Source organism: Podarcis filfolensis (genome assembly GCF_964270895.1).
Source record: "Podarcis filfolensis genome assembly, chromosome: 6".
In the NCBI taxonomy this organism is placed as follows: domain Eukaryota; kingdom Metazoa; phylum Chordata; class Lepidosauria; order Squamata; family Lacertidae; genus Podarcis; species Podarcis filfolensis.
In genome coordinates this window covers 30,775,867-30,803,571 of record NC_139609.1, presented here as the reverse complement: position 1 = coordinate 30,803,571, position 27,705 = coordinate 30,775,867, and the positions used below count along the sequence as shown (strand labels likewise).

General features: G+C 44.2%; 2 protein-coding genes across 6 annotated transcripts in view; one reads left to right on the top strand and one right to left on the bottom strand.

Moving 5' to 3' along the window:
• Positions 1 to 1,051: 1,051 nt before the first annotated feature.
• On the top strand, positions 1,052 to 26,253 carry DNAI3 (dynein axonemal intermediate chain 3; the record flags this gene model as incomplete). Of its 3 annotated transcripts, none has more annotated exons than XR_014549634.1 (22): positions 1,052 to 1,193; positions 2,873 to 2,914; positions 4,425 to 4,606; positions 5,519 to 5,623; positions 5,722 to 5,868; positions 6,635 to 6,837; positions 8,169 to 8,285; positions 8,946 to 9,136; positions 10,253 to 10,377; positions 10,494 to 10,583; positions 11,318 to 11,407; positions 13,211 to 13,339; positions 14,453 to 14,526; positions 15,678 to 15,825; positions 16,689 to 16,776; positions 17,881 to 18,011; positions 18,324 to 18,387; positions 19,530 to 19,660; positions 20,524 to 20,682; positions 21,783 to 21,874; positions 22,542 to 22,664; positions 25,741 to 26,253. XR_014549634.1 is itself a non-coding variant. In XM_083620611.1 (22 exons), the coding sequence occupies 22 exons, from the start codon at positions 1,052 to 1,054 to the stop codon at positions 25,885 to 25,887; spliced, it is 2,766 nt and encodes a 921-aa protein (XP_083476737.1). In that variant the 3' UTR covers positions 25,888 to 26,253. The 3 variants fall into 3 exon arrangements, 1 of the variants encoding a protein (XP_083476737.1); XR_014549635.1 differs by having other exon boundaries at positions 19,530 to 19,753; positions 20,524 to 20,728; XM_083620611.1 differs by having other exon boundaries at positions 20,524 to 20,728.
• Positions 22,469 to 27,705, bottom strand: part of SYDE2 (synapse defective Rho GTPase homolog 2) — a 54,070-nt gene continuing 48,833 nt past the window's right edge. Inside the window, exons 8-11 of one of the 3 annotated variants that reach the window (XR_014549628.1) lie at positions 27,569 to 27,681; positions 26,753 to 26,840; positions 25,724 to 25,770; positions 22,486 to 22,593 (exon numbers count right to left, since the gene is read on the bottom strand). The gene's annotated coding sequence lies outside the window, so the exon portion shown is untranslated. Of the gene's footprint in view, positions 22,594 to 25,723; positions 25,771 to 26,752; positions 26,841 to 26,976; positions 27,682 to 27,705 lie in introns of all 3 variants that reach the window. The other 2 variants (XR_014549626.1, XR_014549627.1) reach the window with 2 other exon arrangements.

Genomic DNA, 27,705 nt, shown 5'->3' with positions numbered 1-27,705 from the left:
TTATGTTTTTATATATGTTGGAAGTCACCCAAAGTGGCTGGGGCAACCCGGGCCTCTGATGGACTGGGTATAAATAATAAAACTGTTGTTGTTTGTTGTTATGGAATAGGACATCCCTGTTTTCATCAGAGAAATATCGGAGGGTATGTTACAGTTGTATCCCACCCTTCCTCCAAAACTAGCCTAGAGTGGCAAATCTGAAAAGCAATTTCAATACAGATTCAGACTCAGAAAAATCAGAAGGAGGCAGGAAGGCTTATTGGAAGAGGAAGGTATCCAAAAGAAAACAAAGATGGTGTCTTTCAGGGAAGGGGGAGGGATTACACAGCACTAAAGGCCCAATTTCTTGTGCAGAGCCGACCTTCTATTAAGATGGCATCTGCAGGAAGCCTAGCCTGTTGAGCACAGTGATCAGCTGGGTATATAAAGAGTGAGGCTATCTTTCAGCTATTCTGGTCCCAAGCTGCATAGGGCTTTGTTCACCAAAGCAGTATCTTCAGCTTAACCTGGCAGCTAATTGGCAACCAGTGCAAGTCTTTCGAGAGTGGGGTGACATGTTGGCAATGTCCCGCCCCAGTGAGGAGTCAAACCACTGCATTTTGCGTCAGCTGAAGCTTCCAGACCAACCTCAAGGGCAGCCCCACAAAGAGTGCATTGCAGTAAACCAGTCTGGAAGGGACCAGCACAAGGATGACAGTGGTGAGGTAAAATGTACTCCTAGTCATGGAGGTCATCTGGGCCTCTAATGATAGATGTGGAGCCAGGAGCAGCAAAATGACTTGGGAGCAGCAAAATGCTTGGAGCAGCAAAATGACTTGGGCTAAACTGAAGCAAACATCATTCTGCCTCAGTAGCACATAAGGCAACCTTTTGCCAACCTGGTTCCATTCAGCTGTTTTGGACTACAACTCCCATGTCTCAGCCAGCACTGTCTCTCAACTAATGGGATGTAACTATCATGTTATGAATGAGTTTTTAAGCCACCCCCCTGAATTCTGCCTCATTATCCACATTGATGTGCCACCTATTTTCCGGGCAGAAATCTTTCAAAATGGCTGAAAGCGCAGAGACTCCCGTACCGCGTTCTGCTCCTGGTTCAGCGAAGAAACCTAAAGCTAAAGGATCGCCGAAACCTAAAAAGTCGCCCAAAGGATCGCCAAAAGGCTCACCCAAAGGGAAGCAAAGAAGTGCTGGTAAGTATAGTACTGCAGAACTGTGGAACTAAAGAAAGTAATTTGTCGGGAATTTGGATGTCAAGACAGTATGCCCAACAACATTTCTCTGTGATGTTTTCATGTACAGTCGTACCTTGGTTGTCGAACGGAATCGGTTCTGGAAGTCATTTCGACTTCCAAAAATGTTTGACAACCAAGGCGCGACTTCCAATCGGCTGCAGGAAGTTCCTGCAGCCAATCAGAAGCCACATAAGATGTTCAGGTTCCAAAGAACATTCACAAACCAGGACACTCACTTCCGGGTTTGTGGCGTTCGGGAACCAAAACGTTTGAGTTGCAAGGCGTTCAGGATCCAAGGTATGACTGTACTCAAAAGCTGAAGGTTTTCAGTTATTGTTGATGGCTCCCCCACCCCTCCATTTCAGCTAAGACCGCTCCTTGAAAAGGCCAGGGTGAAACTCAACATGTAGCAGAAGCGAAAGTGGTAAGTTCAGTGGGTTGGGTAATCAGAATAATCAGGTGAAGGAAGCACATGTGGAATGAAGTTGCACCTTCCCCCAACCCCCTCTTCACCACAATCCCTTGCACTTCCTGAAAAAGTTGGAGGATTGGGCAAAATTGGGTAGCTTTGCATTGGTTTTGTGGTTTTAGACTTCTCCCTTTTCCCCTACGGAGTCTACCATACCCCATCCCAAACCATGCCAATTTCTGTGGTAGGAACAGAGGGTAGCAGTAGAGTTGGGAGGGCAGATGCACACATGACTCCCCCCCCCCAAAAAAAAGATCCTGGAAACTGGGGCTTCACAGAACTACAATTGCCAGTACCCTGAACAAACTACAGCTCCCAGGATTCTTTGTGAGGGGTGTCACCTGCTTTAAATGTGTGTTGGATGTGCTTTAAATGTATCAGTGTGGACTTGCCCTCCTGAGTTTTTAAAACTTTCCTTCCATAGTTTTTCTTCCATTGTGTTTTTTGGGATCCAACGCGTTGTTGGGAATTATTAGGAAAGGGCTGAAAATGTAACTGCCAGTATTATGTACACACACACACACATACACACACACACACACAGAGAGAGAGAGAGAGAGAGAGAGAGAGAGAGAATACACACACACACACACACACACACACACACACACATACACACACATACATACATATACATATCACACTGGCTATGAAAAGAACAACCGAAATGATCCAAGTGCAACTTTAAAGTGTTTGGGGGCCTTGCGAATGGAAGAGATTTTAGCAGCCGCAGCCCCGAGGCTAGAGCTCACCCACTGAAATTGATTGACGAAAGCAGGCTTTAAAATGGAATTCAACGGGTATACTAGTCCTCATCGTTTTATGACACCTCCAGGTGGAAATATAATTACTGTATAGCTATTTTATTTTAAAGCGCCTAAAAAATGTACTGTTTCACAGATCAGAAACATGAGATTGTGCCCACAGGCTTACAATCTAAAAGTCATGAGGGAAAAAAGGGATGGGGAGAGAAAAGGAAAACAAGCAAACTCAGATAGTGTAATAGAGTGTAACCTCTGAATAAGAGATACTGGAGAAGACAATGGTGTGAGTGGGTTGTTCATGCCTTCGGTTCCAGAGGATACTTGACAAGAATTTGCCCTTGGTCTGCTTTAGCAGGGCTCTTCTTAACGTTCTTATGCCAAGACCCCACTTTATCTCATTTCAGCAAAAAAAGATGAAGAAGTGGATTTATCAATGGCAAGCATGGGTAAGTTCGACACGGAAAAAACAGTTTTTTGAAGAATATGTAGCAGACAGAGTCTTAAGGCCATAAGGCTAGCTGTGAAAGGAAAAAAAGAAATATTTCTCTTCAGAAGTTGCATCTTCTGCCTTTTAGCTATGGGGTAAATAACACAGAAGACGTTTGGGAAGTTGTAGGAAAAGAGGAGCAGATAATTAGCAGGGATTCAAAGTGCTAAGTGCTAAGTAGAATACAGTAGAATACAGTGTACCTCGGGTTAAGAACTTAATTCGTTCTGGAGGTCCATTCTTAACCTGAAACTGTTCTTAACCTGAGGTACCACTTTAGCTAAGGGGGCCTCCCGCTGCCGCCGCCACGCAATTTCTGTTCTCATCTTGAAGCAAAGTTCTTAACCCAAGGTACTATTTCTGGGTTAGCAGAGTCTGTAACCTGAAGTGTCTGTGACTTGAAGCGTCTGTAACCCGAGGTACCACTGTATCTCATAAGACATTTGGCATGTGCAGTGCAATGGTTGGGCTGGGATCTCAGAGACTCTGGTTCAAATTCCCGCTTCAACATGAAGCTCAGCGGGCGACCTTGGGAAAGTCGCTGTTTCTCAGCCTAAACTACCCTACATGGTTGTATTGAGGATAACATGGAGAGGGGAGAACCATGAATTCCTTGGAGGAATGGTGGGATAATATCCATCTATCCATCTATCGGGCCCACCATTTCTGGCCTACTCCATCTGCAGAAGGTTTCTGGCCGTTTGTGTGGCCCTCAGTGGGCTTGTGGGTACGTTCGGCCTCAAGCGAAAATATCTCCAAGCCGATTTCTCTTGGGGCTCCTGGTGCCAAACTTACGAACGTGCCAGGCATCCCTCTCCTCCTTTTGTAGGTTTTAATGAATAGCTGCAGTTGAGCAGGTGCAGTGGAGGACCAGAAATGACAGGGCTTAAGGGATAAATGTAGGGTTTATGAAATGTAACATATTAAGTGAGAGACGTTTGCTGAGGGATTTAGATTTCTGGATGAGCCGGATTAAAATAGGATTTAGCATTTTGTCAGTTCAAAAAAAAAAAAAAAGGATTAAGTGAGTGAAGACTTTCCCCCCAAAGCATGTGTACGTAAAGCTTATCAATATTCCCAAATTCATATTTCATTCAGCTTTGTAAATGTCTAAAAATAAAAAAGCCTGTCCTTGACATCTTCACGGACATAAATTCCTTCACCCTGAGCCACTGAGCTCTTTTCCATCCATAATATATCCACGGTGGTTGCCTCGTTAACTGCAATAAAGGGGTTTCATTTTAGGGCAGCGTACATCAAGTATGGAAAGAGTATATGGCAAAAGAAGTAAAAAGGTATTGCTGTGAGGGGGTGGGAATCTCGTTTAATTTCACTAACGCTTGTAAGGGTACTAAAAGTATCTAGTTATACTTGTTGAAGAATTCTAGAGTGTGTGGGACAAATTGGTACTTGAAATACAGCAAGCCTTCTAAGAAGAGGTGTTTCTATATTGTTCTTTACTCTTTCAGGCCACCCGGAAATCTTCCCCTTGGTCCTCACTGAGAAAACTCAGGAGATATTTAATTGCCGTGCTGACATCGATGTCACGGCGGAAAACCCTCACAAACTTTTGAAGAGAGAGGACATCATCGATGACATGAAAGCAAGAGCTGCAGTTTCTGACTTCCATCCTTTCAAAAAAATTATCTTAGTGAGTTACCCTGTCGGGGCATGTTGTATACCGGGGGTTGTGCTAGAATTCGGTAAACTGATCGCCTAACTTCATTTCACTTAAGATTTGTTACTCCTCCTGGCAAACAAAGTCCTTTTGAGCACAAGCTTAGAAGTGGCTGTGATGGAGGCATGAGGTTCACAAAAGGAATGCCCAACATTAACCCGGACTGTGGTGTATGTGTTGCCCACAACAGTATCTCTGGTTTGTAAATGTACCTATGGGCCCCAGAAATGACCCCTAGTATATGGTGTGGGATGAGCAGTTGTGATCTAGAAAGAAATCAGTTGCATTGGCAGGCAGAGGGCATTCTAGAAAGTAATGGGAAGAAGGAGGATACATTGAGGAAGAAGCTTAAGGGACCCTGCTCCTCTGAAGCAGTTAGTGCTAGACCAAAAACGTAAGCGGAGAACCTTCCAATCCATCAGTATTAAAGTGATGTCATAGAATCGTAGAATTGGACGGGACCCCAAGGGTCATCCAGTCCAACCCCATCCAATGCAGGAATCTAAACAAAAGCATCTATGACACATGGCAATCCAACCTCTGCTTAAAAATCTCCAAGGAAGGAGAGTCCACAACCTCATGAAGGAGGCTATTCCACTGTTGAATGGCTCTTACTCTCAAGTTTTTCCTAATGTTTTGTTGGAATCTCCTTTCTTGTAACTTGAATCCATTGGTTCGAGCCCTAACCCTCCAGAGCAGGAGAAAACCAGCTTGTTCCCTCTGCCATGTGACAGCCCTTGAGATATTTGAAGATGGCTATCAGATCTCCTTGGTCTCCTTTTTCCCAAGCTTAAACCTATCCAACTCCTTCAACTGTCAGTTATAGTTGGATGTAGAAATCATTTAAAACTGCTTAAAACTTTTCAACTGTTTGTATTCACACAGGAATATCCTGGGGACGAACTTCTGGTGGTCTTTGACAGGGAATTAAAATATGGGCAAATATTTTATCTTATTGCAACGGAAGAGGCCAAGGAAAGCATTTTACATGTAAGGCATTTTAAATAAAAATAATAATGCATTTATATTTATTTGTATCATATTGATACTCTCTGTATTGATACCTTTGCAAATATTTTTCCGGATAGCCTCCCGAGCCAGAGGAAGAGGAAGGGGAGGTCAAAGAGGGCACCCCAGAAGAATATGTGTACAAGCCTCCTGTGTGGAAACCTTGGGTTTCGCTTGGAAGTGAAAAAGAAATTGAAGAAGAATCGGTTAAGGAAAGAACGACAAAGGTCAGTCTTCCTAACAGTGTCTTATACAGTTGTACCTTGGAAGTCAAATGGAATCCGTCCTGGAAGTCTGTTCGACTTCCAAAACGTTCAGAAACCACAGCGCAGCTTCTGACTGACTGCAGGAAGCTCCCCGTCGGACGTTCGGCTTCCAAAAGAACGTTCGAAAACCAGAACACTCACTTCCGGTTTTTGATCGTTTGGGAGCCAAGACATTTGAGAGCCAAAGTATGACTGTCTACTTTAAAGAACAGTCTTAAATAGACTATATTTTTAAAAGCAATAAGCTTGTAGGATCCTGTGTTGCCCAATTTTGACTAGAAATCTTTCAGATTTCAAAGCCTGAGTAGGGAGTAGATTTAGAAAGCATCTAGAAAACGAGAACCTAACTCTTACAGAATCTTTGCTAGCCTTGACCAAGGTGTGGATTTTAAGCAGAGAAAATGAGGTGGTAACCTGTGAAATACTCCACAGAAAAGGACCTCTGGATGTGGATGAGAAGGTTTGGTGAGAATACTTGAGACTACTCCACCAACAAACTGGTCTCATAACAAGCACATCTCAAGTGTTCAGTTGTTCCTTCCCATGGGGGAATGATGAGCATGTTGAAAAATAGTCGTAAAATCAGATCAAATGCAGGTCCTGTAAGAGATCTTAAAGATCTGTTATTCTCTGTTTTATGGCTGTGTGCCATACCCTCAAGACAATGCACAGTCAAATGTACAAAAACAAGAGTTTCCATTGAGAAATATTTTGTTTGAAATTTCAGGTTAAATATAAGATTTCTCGGCGGCAGAGAGAATTTGGGGCTCGGGTTAAATTTCACAACAGAAACGCTTCGGCTGACCCTAAACACGGCTACGTGGAATGTACGAGTTATTTCGATAAGAACTTTACCATTCGGCAGCTTGAGAAAAATGTTGGCACTCAGGTTGTCCCGATAGTAGAAGAAACAGGAACTCAAACAAAATGGTAAGTATAAGACACACACTCACTCACTCTCTCTCTCTCTCTATATATATATATATATATATATATATACCATTTTAAATCATTTTTAAAAAGAAACAATGCCCCCACTAATTTCAGGCCATGTTATTTTCATTTGTTATCTGAATGGAGGGAAACCTAGAATCGGGCACCTTTCACTTTTTAAAATTTACTTTCAAGCAGAGTGGTATGAAGCAGAGTGCGCAATTTCAGATTATTTTTATTACATCCTGCCTTTCTTGCCTGATGTGGTTCAAGGCAACATACGTGGGCTTCCTACTTGGCCGCCCATCCAGTTACTGACCAGACTTATACCTGCTTAGCTTTAACAAGGATTGCTAACCACAACACACTGTTATAGCACTAGCATAGCACTTTAATAGTCATGACTCCTCCCCACCCCTCATGAATCATGGGAACTGTAGTTTGTTAAAGGTGGTAGGGGCTGTAGCTCTGTGAAGGTTTTCCTAACAACTCTCAGCCCCTTTAACAAACTATATTTCCCATGATTTCTTTTTTTGGGGGTGGGGGGTGGAATCCATTACAGTGGTACCTCGGGTTGCATACGCTTCAGGTTACAGACTCCGCTAACCCAGAAATAGTACCTCGAGTTAAGAACTTTGCTTCAGGATGAGAACAGAAATCGTGCTCCAGCGGTGCAGCGGCAGTGGGAGGCCCCATTAGCTAAAGTGGTGCTTCAGGTTAAGAACAGTTTCAGGTTAAGAACAGACCTCTGGAACAAATTTAAGTTCTTAACCTGAGGTACCAGTGTACTGTTAATGTGGTATAATAGCACTTTAAAGGTATGGTGTGGTTGCTATATTATGCAACTTCCGATCATTCCCAGGGATATGTCTTCTGACTATTCCCTGAGATTATGTACTTCAAACATCACTTCTTAACAAACAACTACATTTTCTTTTGTGGGGATGGGACTAGGCACGCTATTAGGTGGGGCTGATGCACACACACAAAAAGTTCTTCACTTCTCATATTACTTAATACAACTATTATTCATTATTTATTAAATTTGTATACCACTCTGCACCCAAAGATCACAGAGCGGTTCACAACATAAAACTACAAAATGTGAACACAAAATACATAATGAAACAACAACAAACCAATACACCACCCCCAACACATTCAAAAGGCCGTAGAATGTTAATCAGCCAAAGGCCTAGTTATAGAGAAATGTTTTCGCCTGGCGCCTACCGATAGGTAATGAGGATTCATCAATCCTGCCTTCATTGTTTTGGATTTTCCTTTTCCCTCCCAAATTTTTCTGAACAGTATGTTTTCACTTGCCTTAGGACCTACCCCAAAAACGCAACAACGCAGTATTTTCCAAGGGACTTTTCAGATGAAGAAAAAGAAAAGTATTTGTCATCGGAAGACCTGAAAGACTTCATTGTCTCTGTGGCTTTAAGGTGAAGTATCAAGGTCCACTGAAAGTTCTGTATGGAGACGTAGGCAAGATTTCTTGCAGTCTAAAATATGAGGATAGGGTGGCTTGAGGAGTATTCAGCCCAAGAAATTATATATAAAACTGTTGATCTCAAAGACTTCTGCTTTCCCTCCTTAGGGTTCTTAATCTTTAAACCAGACAGCCCTTTAAACAGAGAACTGTCCTCTGTAAAGGAGGACACATGACCACTCTATAAAGCACCTGGACATATTTTTTATCTCCAGCATCTTGAGCAGCTCCTGGTGTCATGTAGAAAATGTCTTCCTCTCAAACGTGTGCCTTAAATCTGTATAATAGTTCTGGTCCAATGTTTCCCAAACTTACTGGGAGGTCTCCAGCTTTTTTGGACCACAGCTCCCATCATCCCTAGTTAGCAAGACCAGTGGTCAGGCATGATGAGAATTGCAGCCCGAAAACAGCTGGAGGCCCAAGTTTGGGAAACACTGGTCTACAGTATCAAATAAAGAAGCCATGGCACATAATCCTTTATTGCTAGTGACACTATTTTTAAAAATTAAAAGCGCATCTTCCCCAAAATAACAAATCTACACTATACCACGATTTGAGATGCAGTATCTGAATTTATTAAAAACAAAACAAAACAAAAATGTCCCCGTTCCAGAGTTGAAATAGCACTGCAGCAGAATGAGATCCTGAATGCCTTCTTTGACGACTGGAAAGCCCTTGCGGAAGACGAAAGTGGCTTTGCAGGCAAGTCCGACGTTTCCCTCAAGGAGTACCAGTCATTCACAGACCTGCATTACCTCAAGGACAGGACCGTGAGCTGCGTCTGCTGGCACCCAACCATTTATGGTAAAGATTGCAGAGCGTTCAGTTTGTGGGCAGAAACTTTGTGAGGGTTGTTCTGAAGTCTTGGGTTTAAAGATTAGCCACTGTGCCCGTTCCACTGGCCCTTTCTCTGAACAAATCAGCAGCACAAAGGAAAATGAGATGAGGAAATCTTTTGTAACATGCTAGCACAAGGGTAGTCAACGTGGTGCCCTTCAGATCCTGTTGGACCTCAACTCTCCCATAAGCCCCAGCCAGAAGTCAGTGGCTAGGGATGCTGGGAGTTGGAATCCAACACATCTGGACTGCACCACATTAGCTACCCCCGTTTTAGCAAACTTGGGTTACCTCACGCTAGGCAAGCTGTAACAGAAATGAAAGTGAAACGAATGTTATTGCTGCAGTCTCTTAAGAGTCAAGCTGCACGTTAAAACCAGTGACGTAGCATGGGGGCCCACGGGGTGGTTGCCCCAGGCCCAAAATTGTTAGGGGTGCAAAATTTCAACATCTGGCACTGCCTCAATACAGGTGTGGGCTTCCATTGAAAATGGCTTCTCCATGCAACCCAGGAAGTGAGCTCTCCAAACAAGGGAACGACTTCCTTTTCTTATCCCGGAGGCTGCAACCTCTTGGGTGATGCAGACACTGTCAGGCCGTTGAATGTGCATGCGTACTCGCATCCGTTTCCCTCCCTTGCAACATGCCTTCCACACGGCCCCGGGCACCGGCAACCCATGCTACTTTAAGACTCTTGCTGCAGGCAGGCTAGAGCCCTGAGCATAAGTGCTCCACTTAGGAGGCAGAATATAAAGCAGTGCCTGTAACGACTAGAAGAATGTCGGCAGAGCAGATAAGAGACTTGTTTCTTCACTGCCACTGCCACCATCGCGTTAGGTGACCCAGAAACTTGATTAGTAAAAGGCTGAGGACAGCAATGCTTCACATAATGCTTGTGGAATTCACTGACATCAAGAAGTGAAGGTGATGATTGGCTTTTAGGATTTGCACCTCTTCTAAAACAGCCCCGGACAATTCTTGCCGCAATTTCTGACAGCGTGGTTGAGTGTGGACATGGACCACTTTAAACGGACGCAAAGTTTTACCCTTGCAAAAGGTGAAATGACATTTGTCTCCAATCAGGGATTATCGCAGTGGCGGTAACGGAGCGACTGTCTTACGAGGAGCGGGTGAACAACTCTGGGCGACTGCTCTTGTGGAAAGCACCAATTCTCTTTTGGAGCTTCGCAGACCCAATTCACCCCCAGGTATTTAAAGGAGGGCTTGAATGTTTCTGAGGTGTTTAAAGAACAGAACCAATAATTTCAGCATAAGGCTGTCCTCAGATCTGATCTATTCCTCCCTGGATATTTATGTTTTCTAGCTGATGCTGGAGTGCCCTGAAGATATCTACTGCTTTCAGTTCTCCCCAAGCAATCCCAACATCATTGCAGGAGGCTGTATAAACGGACAGGTTAGGATTCCATTATTTTTCAGCTACTTGTTTGCATTCGCAACATACCTCTTCTACATCGGTATTGTGGAATAAGTTGCTCCTGCAGATGTTTGAGGGACCAGCAAGGGCTAAGGCCCATGCAGGGTCTGGTCATTCTCATCTAACCCTCAAAATCTGAGGTTGCCAACCTTTTTTGGGGTCTGTGGTCACATTTGCAAACTGGAGAAAATGCCAGGGGCATCACATACACACCACAACCAAGCACACACTGCAACCTCTTCTTTTGGTGACAGCAGAATGCTTCCTTCAAGCCTACTTTCAGCACAGGAGTGGGATCCTATGGGTGCCAGGGAAGACCTCTGTGGGTCCATGGGTGCCTGGGGGTGCCGCATTGGCCAAGCCCTGCTCAGAATGCTAACACTGCCTACATGAGTACTTTGAGGCCTCACTAGATGTTGCATCACACCCTCGTTTAGATAATTCAGGGTTTATTGAAGTACGCCTGGAATCCCCATGCCATTGTGTGGGACTCCTCAGTACCGGAGACATGTTAATGTTTTTTAAAAAAATAAAAATGATTCCCTTCCTATTAGTACAAAACAGTTTTCTCCCCGTGAGCTCAGCTGGCCCTCTCTGCATATTCTGTAGAGTCCTATTCTACCTTTCCATCACGTGGCACATTAAAGTGTCCATTAAAACAGGACAATCTGCCTTCTAACGTGTCATTTCCCCTCTCTGCCCTCCCATTCCAGGTTGTACTGTGGGACATTTCAGCATACGAAGAGAGGTTACGAAATGCGAAGTCCGGTACAGGCGGGAGCAAGAATGCCACAGTTAACATGGTTGGTACTTTTAAAGATTCTGCTTTTAGCGTTCCGTATCATGAATTCCTCAAGGAACCACTGAGAATTGCTTCACGTTTTCTTCTGTGCATGGATGAAGTTGCAGGCTTTCCAGAGCACTCGTTTGTGTGCACACAAGGGTAACATAGGGGCTGGAAGTGGGGCAGATCCACCACGCTCGCTTTCTGGCAGGTGGGTCGCTGTGGCTTGCCAGAAGGGGAGAGGAGGTGGTGGGAGAGAAGCTAGCACGCTGCAAATGCCCCGCCAGGAGCATGAGATGGGCTGTTTTGGTGCGCTCATGTCACACTGACGTCCCTGCCACCACATTCCCTTCCCTTTCCCCTCTCCTTTGAGCAACAGCAGCCCACCTTCCAGGAAGCTAGTGTAACAGCTCGGCTCTGCTCTCTCCTCCCAGCAAGATGCTTCTGCAAGGCACCCCAAAGCTACAGCCATTAGCAATTTCCATTTTTGTGACCACCGGGGAAAGTGAATGCCCAGTTCCCACATTGCATTTGTTTATTGCATGCAGTATGTGGAGCAAAGTACCATAGGCCTGAGCATGTACACATTGCACCGTTTATTATAGTTTATTGAAGAAACAAGTGTTTGAAATTTGTAACGATCCTTTCAAGGGATCTGAAAGGGACTACCGTATTTTTAGCTCTATAGGACGCACTTTTTCCCCTCCAAAAATTAAGGGGAAATGTGTGTGCGTCCTATGGAGTGAATGCAGGTTCCTTTGCTTTAGCAATAGCAACGCGAAGCCTCCAAAGCGCAGAGGGAACGCTCCCTCCGCGCTCCGGAGGCTTCGTGTTGCTTTCGCTGAAGCCTGGAGAGCGAGAGGGGTCGGTGCACACCAACCCCTTTCGCTCTCCAGGCTTCAGGGATAGCTGCCTGAAGCCTTCGGAGCACAGTGCGAGTTCCCGCTGCGCTCCGCAGGCTTCAGGTTCCTTTTGCTGAAGCCAGGAGAGCAAGACTCTCCTGGCTTCAGCAGAGAGGGAGAACTGCGCAGCGCCCCTTCAGCCAAGCGGGAGGAGAAATGGAAGGGGCTCCGTTTCTCCTGCCACTTCGCTGAAGGGGCGCTGAGCAGAGGGGGAGATTTTTTTTTTCTTGTTCTCCCCCTCTAAAACAAGGTGCGTCCTATGGTCGGGTGCGTCCTATAGAGCGAAAAATACGGTAGTTCAGGTGTGAAAGGAAACTGGCTTTGTGCTTTTAGTTGCCCCTGAAAAACATACGCTTATACAATGTAAAAGTATTACCGCATTTTTCCATGTATAAGTTTTTCCCCTAAAAAATAATGTCACTCTCCTCCCATTTTCTTAAATCTGAGTCCCCCCCCATATAGGGGGCATCTTATACATGGGGGCGACTTATAGACGAAAAAATGTGGAAAAAATTTTCACTCAATTCCTAGAATATGGGCTAGCTTGATAGGTCAGGTTGTATCAATGAATGCTTGGCAGTTCCCCCCCCCCAAGATGTATCCAAAATTATTCACTATAAAAACAGGAATGGCAAGTGGATGCAGGAAGCAATGCCCACCAGGAAAGCATGGAAAAACTAGAAAGAGCTGGGTCATGCAGTGGATGCAAATGATAGCTCAGTCGGTAGAGCATGAGGCTCTTAATCTCAGGGCCGCAGGTTCAAACCCTGGGTTGGGTGAAAGATTCCTGCATTGCAGGGGGTTAGACTATATGCAGGGCGTTGGATAACATATGACCCTCGTGTCCCTTCCAACTCTCAGCATTCTATGATTCTGTCATGTATGGAAATTAGTGGACACTAATTTGTGTTCAATTTCAGCCAAGTTTCATGCTGGAACAACAAGTTGGGAAGGAGCCACACTTGGTGAGATACTGTGCAGTCTCTTCCATCGAATATGGCCATAAATCAGTAATAACAGATATACAGTGGTTGCCAGAGTTTTTTGAGGTAAGAGTCCATCCTAAGTATTTCATATTTGTACCGTTAATGCAAAAGAGAAAAATTACAAATAATGCCCTATTTGCTACATCTGTATAACTGTCTGGGACCAACACAGGAACAGTGATCTATACTAAGCAACCCATGCATATTAAGCTCAGTATTAATTACCCGTGTAATTTCAAAGGGCTGCTTCACGCCATACTTCTTCGTTGTGTTTTGGTGAACGAGATAAATTTAATTATTGCATGAAAAACTCTGCATACGCTTGTAACTCGTGTTTGTGTGTGTGTGTGTGTGTTTCCGTTTCCCTTGTGCCCTTTAAAAAAAAGTTGTGTGATATGGATGTTGAGTGTGAATACAGATGTTGAGTGTGAATTTCTAGCCTGTCCTCATGACAGCGACTATAGATAATATATATATCTATATATATAATATATATAATATATATTATCTATATATATAATATATATTATAGATAATATATATATATAGATAATATACAGGCAGCCCTGTTCAGGGAAGTTTTTAATCTGTGATATTTTAGTGTATTTTTGGTTTCTATGGAAGCCGCCCAGAGTGGCTGGGGAAACCCAGCCAGATGGGCGGGGTACAAATAATAAATTATTATTATTATTATTATTATTATTATTATTATTATTATTATTATTATTATTATTATAATTCCCCAGTGTTCCAAACACTTTTTACGTACATTATTTCAACAACCCTTTCAACAGCTTTGTAAGGTAGGCCAAACGATCGTCATGCTGCAGTCGAGGGGGTATGGCAGTGGTTTGTCTTAGGTGCCCTAGCATGTTTATGGAAGAGGCAAGATTTGAATTAGGCCCCATCTGCTCTATACATTGATAGCAGCATCATGCCAGTTTAAACCTTCATGGCCTCCTCCAGAGAATCCTGCGAACTGTCGTTTGTTAAGGGTGCTTGGAGTTGTTAGGAGACCCCTATTCCATCACAGAGCCACAGTTGTGTTCTTAACAGCTGGGGGGCCACAGTTTCCCCATCCCTGCTGTTGAGCATGCCTTCTCCAAAGTACTTGTATAGCTACTGCATTTTGTATTTTTGTTTCTAATAAACGTTGTTTTACTTGCTACTTCTAAGGTCAACAGAATGGGCACTATGTTTGAAAACAGAGCTGGAGTTTGTGTACAGCTTGTCACTTGCTCACCAGACTGGTAAGTATTTCTTCTTCTTCAAGGTTTATTGGGCAAGGCCCAGTTCAGATGTCACAATCTCCGACTTTTAAACCATGGTTTATTGGACCAGGAATGAGTTGTGTGCCTGCAGGCTCCCTCCTTGCCCATCCTCTTTGCTCCTGCTCTCCTGGGGCTTCCTTTGGCAAAGATATCCCAATTTCCTAAATCACAGTTTCATGTGATACCATAACCAGGAAACTGTGGTTTGGCAGTGTCTTCAAACAGATTGTGACTTCTGAACCAGGTTGATAAGGTTTGGTGTAACAACTACTCCTTTTGTGTAATAACTACTGAATACCAATAGACGAGTAATGTCCCATACTACCAATTAAGCTGTTGAAAAATGTTACCTGCAAGGTTTCGCTTTATGGAATCTTGCATAACTTTTTTTTAAAAAACTTACTTTAGCACGAGCATTTTCACATAAGAGTATTCTTCAGCAGCTCCATTGCCATTTAGTTTGCACGTGCCGTGGAGTGTATAGATGTTAGATTTAGTGTGTTGGCAAAGGAAGACTAAGAGCAGGAAAGCCTCTCTCTTTCACACTGGCATTCGGAATAGTCCTCTAAATAGGAGAGGCTTCAGAGACTGACTTGCATTACCTTGCCCCCCACATGCTCAAGGTTAGAATTTGTGACGTGCACCCAAGCTAACCACAGCCAGTCTGCCATGTATGGAAAACCCATCAAGAGGCTTGAAAGATATTTTGTTTCATGCTACCTACCTGAAACTGCAAAAAGGGGATTATCAGATAGCTAAAATGGGCTGCGTTTGGCTTGGAGGATGAATCACAAGTTGCTCAGGGCTGGATGAGAATAAGAATCCTCCCCTTTTATTGTAGATTAATCGTGGATTTAGGGCTTTCTTCTGCTCATTTTACTTCTCCACCACCTCCCATCTTGACCTGTTTCTGGTTGGCACCCCAGTAGGGACTCACCTTTTACCCTGCCGGATGCTGTCCGTTTGTAGCGTACTGTAATCCTTTTGACACCCCAAGGGGCTCCTTTTTCTGTGACATCTGCTTACCTGATGTATTCGGCCGTTCCTAAACAACTGCTATCTCACTGAAAGTGGATGAGGCAGGCTGGATCTACAACCTAACTTTTCTATCGTTGTCTATTTCTCCGCAGCACAATATATTTTTGGGATCTCCGAGCCCACAGGCCTACTCTCCAGCCTTCAAGTGAGAAGAAAAAGGAGGGTAAGCTGATTTTGGCTCTGCCTGATGTACCTGCTACCTTCAAACACCTGGATCTCTGCTGGAGGCCTCTCATTAAGGTACGGGGCTGTGAATTTAGGAGAACCGCCAAGGTGTATTGATAGGGATGATGTGGCTACAGCATATAGTTTTATTGTTAATTTCTCCACCATACTTTTCATCTCCTCAAGGCAGTGAGGTTTCTCTCTGAGCAATCTTATGTTTCGGGAAAAAAATTATTTAAAATTGCATGTACAAATTGTCCCACTCTGCAGCAGGGATGGTGGATAAACATGATTCATTTAAAAGCAAGCCCTACCCAACCCACATGTTCCAAAAGAAAATGCAAACTGAAACACAGCCGGCCTTCTGGTTTCTCTTCAGATCGTATAAATCTTTTGCCTTTTACGAAATTCACACAGCTCTGAATTTCGCAGTGCAATTCTCCAACCGGGGAATGTTTACCAAAAAAAACCCGCATCCCTAGGGTAAAGTGTGCATTCGTGAAAATAGCAGGCACAAATGCATTATTATGGAGGGAAACCTGCTTGGAAAAAGGTGTATATTAGGCAAAATGACATAGGAAAACGTGTTCGTGGGGAGAAATTCATACTAAAATGCTGATGAGTACACATAAGGACTTTCCTTTTTTAAAAGAAAATGCAATCTGATGTGGAAATGGAAAGGAACTGAACTTATGAATGGAAAAGTGATTTGGACAGCAAGCCCCACAGGGACTGATGGGAGTTGTAGTCCAAATCGCCTGGCAGGCACCAGGTTGGTGAGGGCTCGCGTGGCACAACTAACGCTTCTGACCTCTTATCTCAGTACCACTGAATGTGTAAGCTGCCTTTCTGTCTGGTCACACCAGAAAGTGATGTAACTTTTAACTCAAGTTTCTTTGTGGAGTATACGGTCCAATGCTCTTCGTATCTTAAAACAGGTGAACCTGCCCAAGACAGATACAGGTGCAGAGTACAGCCCTATAAAACTTAGCTTTAGAGAAGAGCATTACCATACCAAAATTCAAGGTATATATATATTTACATTATATATGCATGAATTATATATACATATGGACTGATGCCAGCATATCTCCCTCCACCTGGTTTCTACACCATTCAGGGTTGCCCCTAACCCTCTGGGGAGAGGTTTGGGGAGCACAGGAAGCTAAGCTTTCTGCTTGCAAAACCTCTAAACCCAACACTATACCCGTAATGTGGGTGCTTATTAAATCTACTTTTAGTGGAGAGAGGTGGGGAGGAGGGAGCAGGGGTGCAAACTTGAATATAATATTGGGGGGCCAGGTACACTCTACCCCACATAATTGATCAAAAGACATGTCGCACACACACCATTTTAATGGCAATGCTCATCAACGGGGGGGGGGGAGGAGGCTGGTTCCCTCAAATATTTGGGGGGGGAGGTGTCCTTGGTCCCTAGGAGTTCGAGAGAGCACATTCATTAAATGCCATACATTCTTTTCTCGGGGCATGTCTATTCGCCGTAACATAACCTGGTGAAACTGACAGCAGTTTCTCTCATAAAACACGGAGAAACATACCCATTGAGGGAGTTAGATAACAATTCTCTATTGAGAACTCCTCTAATTCAGGGGTGGCCAACTCCCGAGAGACTGCGATCTACTCACAGAGTTAAAAACTGGCAGTGATCTACCCCATTTTGGGGGGTCCAGGTTAAATTTGCTGAGGTATTTTTTGGGAGGGCGAAAGCCCAGTTTTTTAGGGGTTCAGGGCAAAAATGTTGAGCTTTTCTTCGGGGAGACAAACTTGTTGAGCTGCTTTGGGGGAGCCAGTGATCTACCGCAGACGTCCAGTGATCTACCAGTAGATCACAATCTACCTGTTGGATGTGCCTGCTCGAACTGAATAAACTGCAGGACAATGACAATTTTGGAATGTGGATTTTCCATAGCTTGCCACCTTCTGCCCACCTGAGCTTAAAGATGGTAGATGAAAGGCATTAATTAATGGGAACGATTGCTGTGCTTAGTAGTTGTTGTTTTTAATGCAAAACACGTAAAATGATAGCAATGAGTGAGTAGGAATGTGGAAAGTTTCGAGAGTTTTTGTTTATATGATTTGCATAGTGATTTTATCCACATTCTTCCAAAGACAAAACACAGCCCCAAGTCAAACAGGAGGCACTTGTGGAAAAGCTGCCATATAGCGAGATACAGGCCACGTCCATGAAACCTCTGAAGCTGCTAGAAAATGTCACCAGCAGTTTTTTTGTTGGGACTGAGGTAAGTTCGACATTTGGGTGTACAATTGTTCTTTAAGGTGGGGGAGGTAAGAGACAATTGGAGAATGCAAGGCCTGAACTTAAAGGAAATATAATAACCACACCATAAAGTATTTTGTTTTTTTCAAAGCGCCTCTTAAACCATCCCGGCATTTCTTCTTCATTCTCTCAGCTTGTGGCCCATCTTAAAAACAAGGCATCATGCAGGAAATTGTTTCGATTTTGCAAACACTTTTGTATGCTTCAAAAGAGATCAAAGCTCAGCTTAAAAAAAATAAAATTGTGACCAGTATTTCACTTTATGGCATTGCAGGATGGTGAAGTCCTTTATACCGACTGGAAGATGGAGAGAGATGGGGACTCAGGAAGACTGCTTAGTATGCTTTGAATTTCTCTGGGTGGACAGGGATTGCTGTGGGATTTGGGTGGCTTTTGTTTTGGTTTTTTAAACTAACCAAGGACAACACAGTTCTGAAAAAAATCTGCATGTAACAGTTTCTTCAGTCAATGTTAATGTTACTCAGCTGAACAGGATACAGTAGTGAGTTTGGCATTAGAGAGGTGTTGCTGAGTAAAAGAGAGAGGGAGAGGTAGAAAAGGCGAATAAATGCTGAGAACACTACTACTAGCAATGGGGCATGGGGGATAAATTCAATTCTCTTCGTATTTCCAAAGCAACAGTTGAATCAAAACGAAACCACTGTTGAAAATTTACCCTTCTCCAAATTGTGCTGTGTAGTTTTCCAGCCAAGCGATGCTTTAAAAAGTGCATGTCTTCAGGGTAATATTGCTTTGGCAAAACATTTATATCAGGAGAAGTCACGCGGGTATATTGGCAGAAACTCCTGACAAATTTTCATATGGACTTTAAATTCTCCTCGCACACTGCAGCGAAGGTTTATTACTCAAGGAGATGCATGCATGTATTATTGTGCTGTGGGGTTCAGATGAGAACAGATTAACAGAGCATCTTTCAAAAACTAGATGTAGGTAAAGGAACTAGTTAGATTAGGTTAAGGGGCAATGCAAGGGGGTTGCCTAGGTGGGGTGTCTGAGTCCTGGGAATTTTTTGTGCAGGGAGGGACCTAGATCTCCTGACCCTCCTTTAAAACACAAACAAAAACTTTGCTTAAAGGGCAGCAGGGCACACGGCAATGTGTGGGGCTGGTAAGACCCAATCTACCTTCTTTAATTTGCACTGAGGAACTATATGTATTTGTGCAAATATGTGGCATATGGACCTGTACTTTGAGGCCTTATTCACATCTGCACACATGCCATTTTAAACAATCATGGCTTCCTCCAGAATCCTAGCAACTCTAGTTCATTTAGAGTGCTGGGAATTGTAGCTCTGTGATGGGTATCCTAGCAATTTTTCTCTTTATCCTTACCTCTTTAAAAGGCACAGAATAGTCACTTACCAACTAGTTCAACACCTTGCAAGAGCCAGATAAAATGTGACAAAGAGACAAATGTATGCACATGCAAAACACGAGTCTCTCTCTCTTTTTCTCGTAAGGTCAAAAGCCATCCAACATGTACATCATCCATGATGGACTTGTTCATACTGTACAGAGGTCTCCGTTTTTCAAAGACATAATTCTCACTGTTGGAGGCTGGAATTTTGCAATATGGAAAGAAGGTGTCACGGTATGTTCCTCTGGAATGGGAAATCCTTAAGAAAGGGGTGACAAGTCCATTCCAAATGTAGCACAAGGTGATTCAGAAAGGTGTGAGGAACAGGTAGGAACGTGTTTTCAGCTGTTTTTTGGGGGGGCTGTTTACCTATTTCCTTTGATATTCTTCAAGAGAAGTTTCCTGCAGATGGTTTATATGTAGATGACTCCTCTCAGTGAATACAACAGAATATTTTAAAACCAGCCATGATTCTCTAATCAAGAGCTGTTATAGCTCGGAACATATTGGATATTTTTTGCAAGAAACAAAAACATGAAAATACCCCTATTTCTTGCACCTGTTTGAATAATGCTGTGCCCCACTGATTCAGGACATACTGAAGGATATTCTTCAGTTCCCCACAGGTGTAGAGGTTTCACTATTTCAATGTATATGCATAAATTCACGATGCAAGCGTAGCTTCTTCTGCCAACAGAGTGGAATTTATCAGTTATGGATATCTGATGAATTTATCAATTTATCATATCCCCATGCACCTGCCATAAACTGAGGATCCCCAATAAATTTCTATTTTAATCTTCCTGTATTCTTCAGTTGCGGTTAAGCTACCCAAATATAACAAAATCCTTTTAAAAGCACTCTCACGTAGAATTGTAACTGGTTGTACAATGTGTAAGACCTGTCAGCATAATGATTGAAAGTTGATGAAGAGTTTAATGGGGATTTCCCCGCAGCCACCATTTTAATGGGATGGGATGGGAAAAGGCAGGAATACTCAAAAAAGACAGGAAGATGGAAGTGTTAGGTGAACAATTTTAATCTGGTATTTGTTTCATGTAACTATTTTCCTTTTGGCCTTTGCTTTTTTAATGAAGAGCGGTCCCCTCCTTGAGTCAAGTTGCGCAGCAAAGAGATACACTGTTGGGCAGTGGTCCTTATCAAGGCCAGGTGTTTTCTTCATTGGGAGAGAAGATGGAAATATTGACATTTGGGACCTGTTGGAGAAGACTCATGAAGCATCTCAGACCCAAAATGTCTGTATTGCACTGATTACTTGCATCAAACCCTGGATTTACTCTTGTATGTCAGTGTACCGTATTTCTTATTTCCTTACTTTGAATGTAACTTTGCAGTGGGTGGGCCAGGTTAGAAAGAAAGGCAATGTTTAAAAAAAGGAAGGCAATTCAAATGGAGATATCAACTTGTATCACATGCACAGTTGGCTATAAGATGGCAAGGGAAAGGAAGAATAGGGAAAGCAGCAATGAAATTTTGCCTAAGCCTGCTGGTCTAGCATTACCCTCCGTCTTCAGCAGCTGAAAGTGGAATGAGTGCTGAAAAAAAGGCCTTGGGTGAACTACACATTACAAGCAGATGCATGAAACAGAGTCCAGGTGCCATTTTTTAAAATATGAAAAGCTGCTTCAGGCGCCACTCCCAGGTGGTTTTCTAGGAGAAATCCTTTCCTGACACCCCGTGTGGTTTCACATTCCTGCTCTCCCCCTTGTTTTGTTAGCACCAATTTCCATCCTCCCCAAATGGCCTTTTATTTTGTTTTTAAATAGCACTGGGACTCAGTTGCACATATGAATATAGAACATGTAGTTAGCTCTGCAGTCAGGCACGTAGAGAGTTAATCTTTTATCTTTGGATGTTAGAAGTCATAACGTTTTATTGTGATATTTCGGTACAGTAGGTATGCACACTGAGATATTTGCTCCTGCTTTTAGCTCTCTCGTGCCAAACCATAGCTGTCAACCTTCCCTTTTTTTGCGGGAAATTCCCTTATTTCAGCGCCGTTTCCCGCTGCTATCCCGGATTGTTAGATATCCCGTAGACTGTCCACAGGACAGGTGAGGCTGCTGATCCCTTATTTTCAAATCTGAAAGTTGACAGCTATGTGCCAAACTCTGAACAAATAGGCTTATAAACTGTATTTTGGGATTCCAGTTTAATAAGGTTTGGGGGAGGAGCAAACCAGGACAGGCAAGGTGGCTAGGAAGAACGTGCAAGAGACTGAGTTCCCAAGTTGACCCTTACAGCTCATTTGCTCTCTGCCATAAATACTAAACACAAAAAAATCCTTCTGTGTTTTGTGTACAACTCCTTCTGCATTCTCTGTCTTCTCTTGCAGCGAAGCAACACTTCTTAGCGGTATCCGACGACTTTGGCACCCTGCATGTTTTGGAAATTTCGTGGACATTAAGCCACCCTTCCCTCAATGAGGTTTGTAACATGTTCCAGAAACTTGGCTGGGGAGTGGGGCAGGGGAGCCACAAACAAGATTCCTTGCATGGGGTTCTAAGAGTTACATGTTGTAGTTGGCTTGGCATTGCAGGGGGTGGACTGGATGACCCTTGGGGTCCCTTCCAGCTCTATGATCTGGTGGCATCCTGTTGACTAACAGAGAAAAATGGCTGTGCCATTCATTTAGACAAGGTATGATCAGAAGTGCAAACACAATGGTTTGTTGCATTTGTGTAACACTCATATCAGAAAGCCGGCAATTGTGTAGTGAGGCTGGAATGTGAGCAGAACTCAACTGGAAAACAGGCAATTACCTTGGCCAGCCACTTTGGTCGGGGAAGAAGACCTAAATGCAGCCTCTGATTGGCATAACTGACAAACTTCTGGCGGCTGGATTTTGGGGGAAACTAATTACCAAGAGACTCATTCGTTCTTTTCTTAAATTAAATTTTAATCCCACTATTCTTCTGAGCAGCTCAGATTAGGAAGGTACATGGTTCTCTCTCCTTCCTTTCCTCATTTTCCCACACATCTGTAATATGGAAACCTGGTTCGGCTCCCATGGCTGGAAAAGGGGCAACTGTGTTTTCGTTGATGGATATTTAAAATGCCTCTGTCATAACCTTAAAATGCCTTGGAATATCAGCGTTCTAGTGTCCTTCATTACTTTGAGCGAGAAGTCAAACATCTGGAGTTTTCTGAAAAGCGGCGAGAATTCAGAGAAGAAGAAAGAGAGAATATGGAGCGTGAGAATATGATGAAGAAAACGGTAAGATTCTTTTAAAGTGACAAAAAAAGTTAGGAGTGCTAAGGTTTTGAAAAATGTGCCTATTTTTCATGTATTCTATTTATTTTCCATTCCTTTAGTTTATAAGCAGTCGGACCCTGTGCAGTGTAGGGCAGCTAAATTTAACCACAATCATAATTTAAGGAAGGTTAGGTTTCCCCATCTTCCCTTGTGCTTCTTCCTCTCTTCCTTCATTCGGACGTTACACAAAACCATGGTTTGTGATAGCCACAGTTAAGAGCACCATGGTTAGCACTAACAGTGCTTTGTAAACTGGCTTCAATTAATGGTTGGCTCCAGTGCTATTTTTCTAGAAAAGGAGGTTCTGGAACTCACCATTAACACCTCCCTTGTTCTCTTACAGTGGCGATGGTGCTTACTTGAGGTCCAGAACTGAGTTCTGGCTGAGAAAAAAAAACCCTACACAAAACATGGTTTCAGCATTAAAATAAGCAATGGTTTTGCATCGTGTCTGAACCCAGCCTCTGTGGGAAATGCTTTTGGAAGGGCATGTATTGAATGCCTTTGCCAAAACGTAATAACTATAATGTAAAACATAATAAACCAGAGAGCGGTGGGGATTTACTGTTATGTAGAGATAGCATTTGAATTTCTGCCTTTGTGGGCTCTGAGTTACAAATGATGGCATCTGTACAAGGGCATGTGACATGCAGTACCGGCTGCTGCTCACCGGAACTGGTAGGGCAGAGGCCAAGGAGACTGACTCTAGCTCTGCCTACTGTCGATGACAGGCAGTGCCAGCAAATACTAGTTTTGCTTCACCCTCTCAAAAAGGTATCACTGAGATTGAGGAGGAATCTGTCACAGGCAGTGCAATCCCCTGGACCAGTTTTGAGGCAGGCAAGTGAGGGTTCATGGCGCATTGTCCCAATATGGGCCAGCCCCTACTGATTCCATGTCTGAGGTAGCAAATTCAGTGAAGGATACCTTTTAGTACAGCATGTTTGAGCTGCTGTACTGGTAAAGTGTTCTTGTTTTAGAAGCAGGGTTTGTACCCTGAATATGAACACTTACCGTATTTTTCGCCCTATAGGGCGCACCGGCCCATAGGGCACACCTAGTTTTCAGGGGGGGAAATCAAGGAAAAAAATATGATTCCCCCCCCCCCCCGCAGCTCTGGGAGCAGCGGACAGGCTGCACGCAGCCTGTGTGCTACTCCAAGACCTTCTCCCTGCTTTTGCGGGAGGTGATGGAATTCCCCCACATCCCGCAAAAGCCCACAGGAGCCGCGCGCGACTCCTGCGGGCTTTTCGACCAGGAGGGAGAAGGGACTGAAACGGCCAGTCAGTCCCTTCTCCCTCCTCAGGGAAAAGCCCCAAGAGCGGCATGCTCTTTAAAATATCCCCCCCCCCATAGAAAAGCCAGCAGAAGCCGCACAGCCTTTAAAGAGCGCGCGGCTCCTGCGGGCTTTTCAACCCAGCTTGTGGGGCTGGCGGTGGGGGGAAGCGCTGCTTTCCCCCACCGCCAGCCTCAAAGAGCAGACTCTCCTGGCTTCAGCGAAAGCAACGCGAAGCCTCCGAAGCGCAGGCTTCGGAGGCTTCGCGTTGCTATCTCTGAAGCCAAGGAGCCTGCATTCGCCCCATAGGACGCACACCCGTTTCCCCTTCATTTTTGGAGGGGGAAAAGTGCGTCCTATAGGGCGAAAAGTACGGTAATAATTATTTACTAAGTGCTGGTGTCGACCTTATAAAGTCTCAGGACCTCAATACCTTAAGAATCGCACCTCATCTATGAACCAACCACTTATCTGATGCCCTCTATGCCCCCCCCCAACACAGAGAGGTGTGGAGGGTGGCAACAAGAAAACAGGCTGTCTCAACATGCTTTTCATTATGTTTTTATCATTGATGTTGCACAGCGTCCTGGGATATTCTGATAAAGGGTGGTGCTGTGGTCTAAACCACTGAGCCTCTTGGGCTTGCCAATTGGAAGATCGGCAGTTTGAATCCCTGTGACGGGGTGAGCTCCCGTTGCTCTGTCCCAGCTCCTGCCAACCTAGCAGTTCGAAAGCACACCAGTGCAGGTAGATAAATAGGTACCATTGTGGCGGGAAGGTAGATGGCGCTTCTGTGCACTCTGGCACTCGTCACGGTGTTCCGTTGCGCCACATGACCCAGAAAGCTGTCTGTGGACAAACACCAGCTCCCTCGGCCTGAAAGCGAGATTAGCGCCGCAACCCCATATTCGCCTTTGACTGGACTTAACCACCCAGGGGTCCTTTATTATTACCGTATTTTTCGCTCTATAGGACGCACTTTTTCCCCTCCAAAAATTAAGGGGAAATTTGTGTGCGTCCTATGGAGCGAATGCAGGCTCCTTGGCTGCAGCGATAGCAACGCAAAGCCTCCGAAGCGCAGAGGGAGCGCTCCCTCTACGCTCCGGAGGCTTCACGTTGCTTTCGCTGAAGCCTGGAGAGCGAGAGGGGTCTGTGCGAGCAAGACTCTCCTGGCTTCAGCAAAAGGAACCCAAAGCCTGTGGAGCACAGCAGGAACTCGTGCTGCGCTCTGAAGGCTTCAGGGATCTTTGAGCCCCAAAGAGCAGGTCGAAAGGAACCCGGAGCCTCCGGAGCCCAGCGGGAACTCCCACCACACTCCTGAGGCTTCGGGTTGCCTTCACTGAAGCCTGGGGAGCGAGAGGGGTCAGTGCGCACTGACCCCTCTCGCTCTCCAGGCTTCTAAGGAACTCCCGCTCACCTTGACCGCACAGAACGCACCTTGTTTTAAAGGGGGAGAACAAGAAAAAAAAATCTCCCCCTCTCTGCGCAGCACCCCTTCAGCGAAGCAGCAGGAGAAATGGAAGGGGCTCCGTTTCTCCTGCCGCTTCGCTGAAAGGGCGCTGAGCAGAGAGGGGGAGAATTATTTTCCTTGTTCTCCCCCTCTAAAACAAGGTGTGTCCTATGGTCGCGTACGTCCTATAGAGCGAAAAATACGGTATATCATCGTCTACCTAAACAGGCTATATTTTAAGGCTTTGAGAATTAACTTTCCCCCTCCAACTCAGAAAATGTATTTATAACTTACCCCCTCCTTCCTTGCAGAGAGCGCTAGGTGGCCAGCGGTCAAGAGAACTTATGGAAGAACAGACAAATCAAGATTATACAGAGTTTTTGGATCTAGAGAAGACCATTCTGACTCGTCTTGGGGTACTGAAGGTGCCAGACAGATACGCCTCCAGGACCAACTAGCTGCATAAGACACCACTGTCATATTCAGGACAGCGTAACTTGTTGTAAGCAACATATTTAGAATGACACTGATCCAAAGACATGGGAGCACCTGAGGAGACCCTTGTGTGGCTTTGAAAATTTGCAATGCAGGAGAGCTCCCGCAAGCCAAAAGGACCTGCTGCTGTACTGTTCAATTTGCAGCTTGCCTTTTTTTTTTTTTTTACTGTAGGACTGTTGAAAATGCCCCCCTCCCCAATATGGTTGTAGGTGCTGTTCCTCCATACCTCTAAACTATGTATCATAATAAATATACAGGTAAGCAACATTTTCACACATGGCTAAAGGTGCGTATTGACAATAAAATAACAAGTGGTTTTGCATTAATTAGAACCTGTAGCGCCTTAATGCAAATATTAAAAACAATATTTAATATTGTTAATATGTATGCCCATTAAGTATACAGCATAATATGGAAACAGCAGCAACGCCAGGAAGCATCACAAGTAATCATTTCAGACATCTGGAAGTGCACATCAGGCTTCTTTCCAGATCTACTACATATTCAGTTGTTATCACATAATTCTCTGTGTATGCTAACAGCTGGCCTCAGCAACACTTCAGTTTTCAAAGTGACTAAGGTTGATTTAGGCCAGAGCTTTTCCAAACTTTTCACATTGGTAACACACTTTTTAGATCTGCATCATTTCGCAACACAGTAATTCAGTTTTACTAGCAAACTGGAGGTTAAACGAATGCTGAATGAAAAAATGGGTGCCGTAACAGCCACGACTTAACGATTAACAGTAAGCACTACAACCCCTCCAACAAACACATCATCTCCCCATGTAGCCAAGCAAGAGGCATAATCACCATTCAAACTCACCTGCAGACACTGTGCCATCAGCTTGCTTATTTACATAGTCCTTCTGTCCAATACACATTCTCAACATATGAACGTCAGGATGCACAAACTGCAATAGTAAAAAGATTTGTGTTGAAGGGAGCACCTTTCCCTTGACACACAAAAGCAGGTCACCGGCTGCTTGTGCTGCAGCAGGAGAGCAGCTTTAACCCCTGGAGGAGTTAAACAACAGCTTGACTATTTACCTGTTCAAAGGAACAGCAGCTGATTAATATTAATGTCGCTCTCTTATCGGTTGGGGTGACATTTTTCATCATGCAGTGCTATGTTACCAGGTCAGATGCCATCAGAGACCATTAAGCAGAAATGAAAGGCTTCAGAGAAGGGCAGGTTAGACTCTTAAGAGGGTGAATCCACACTTTCCACAGCCTGCTGTGGTAGCAGAGGCTCCTGTCAGACAAGCATCCATACGGCCAGGGCAGAAAGCGGAAAGACCCATGGAGACGGTTTGCAAAGCGACTCTTACCGGTCTGCAATATTCACTGCTCCTGTCTAGCTTTGATCAGTGAAAATAACAATTACCGCCGGGAATCATAGAGTTGGAAGAGACATCAAGGGCCAACTAATCCAACCCCCTGTAATGCAGGAATCTCCACTAAAGCATCCATGACAGATGGCCATCCAGCCTCTGTTTAAAAGCCACCAATGAAAGGGAGTCCCCAACTTCCCGAGGGAGACCATTCCACTGCCAAACAGCTCTTACCCTCAGAAAGTTCTTCCAGGTGTTTAGTCAGAATCTCCTTCCTTGTAACTTGAATCCATTGGTTTGAGTCCTACCTTCCGGAGCAGGAGAAGACAAGCTTGCTCCACCTTCCATGTGAAAGCCCTTTAGATATCTGAAGATGGCCATCGAACCTCCTCTAATTCAACAATCCATAGTAGATGCTAACCTGCTTGGGGCACAGGAAAGTGAT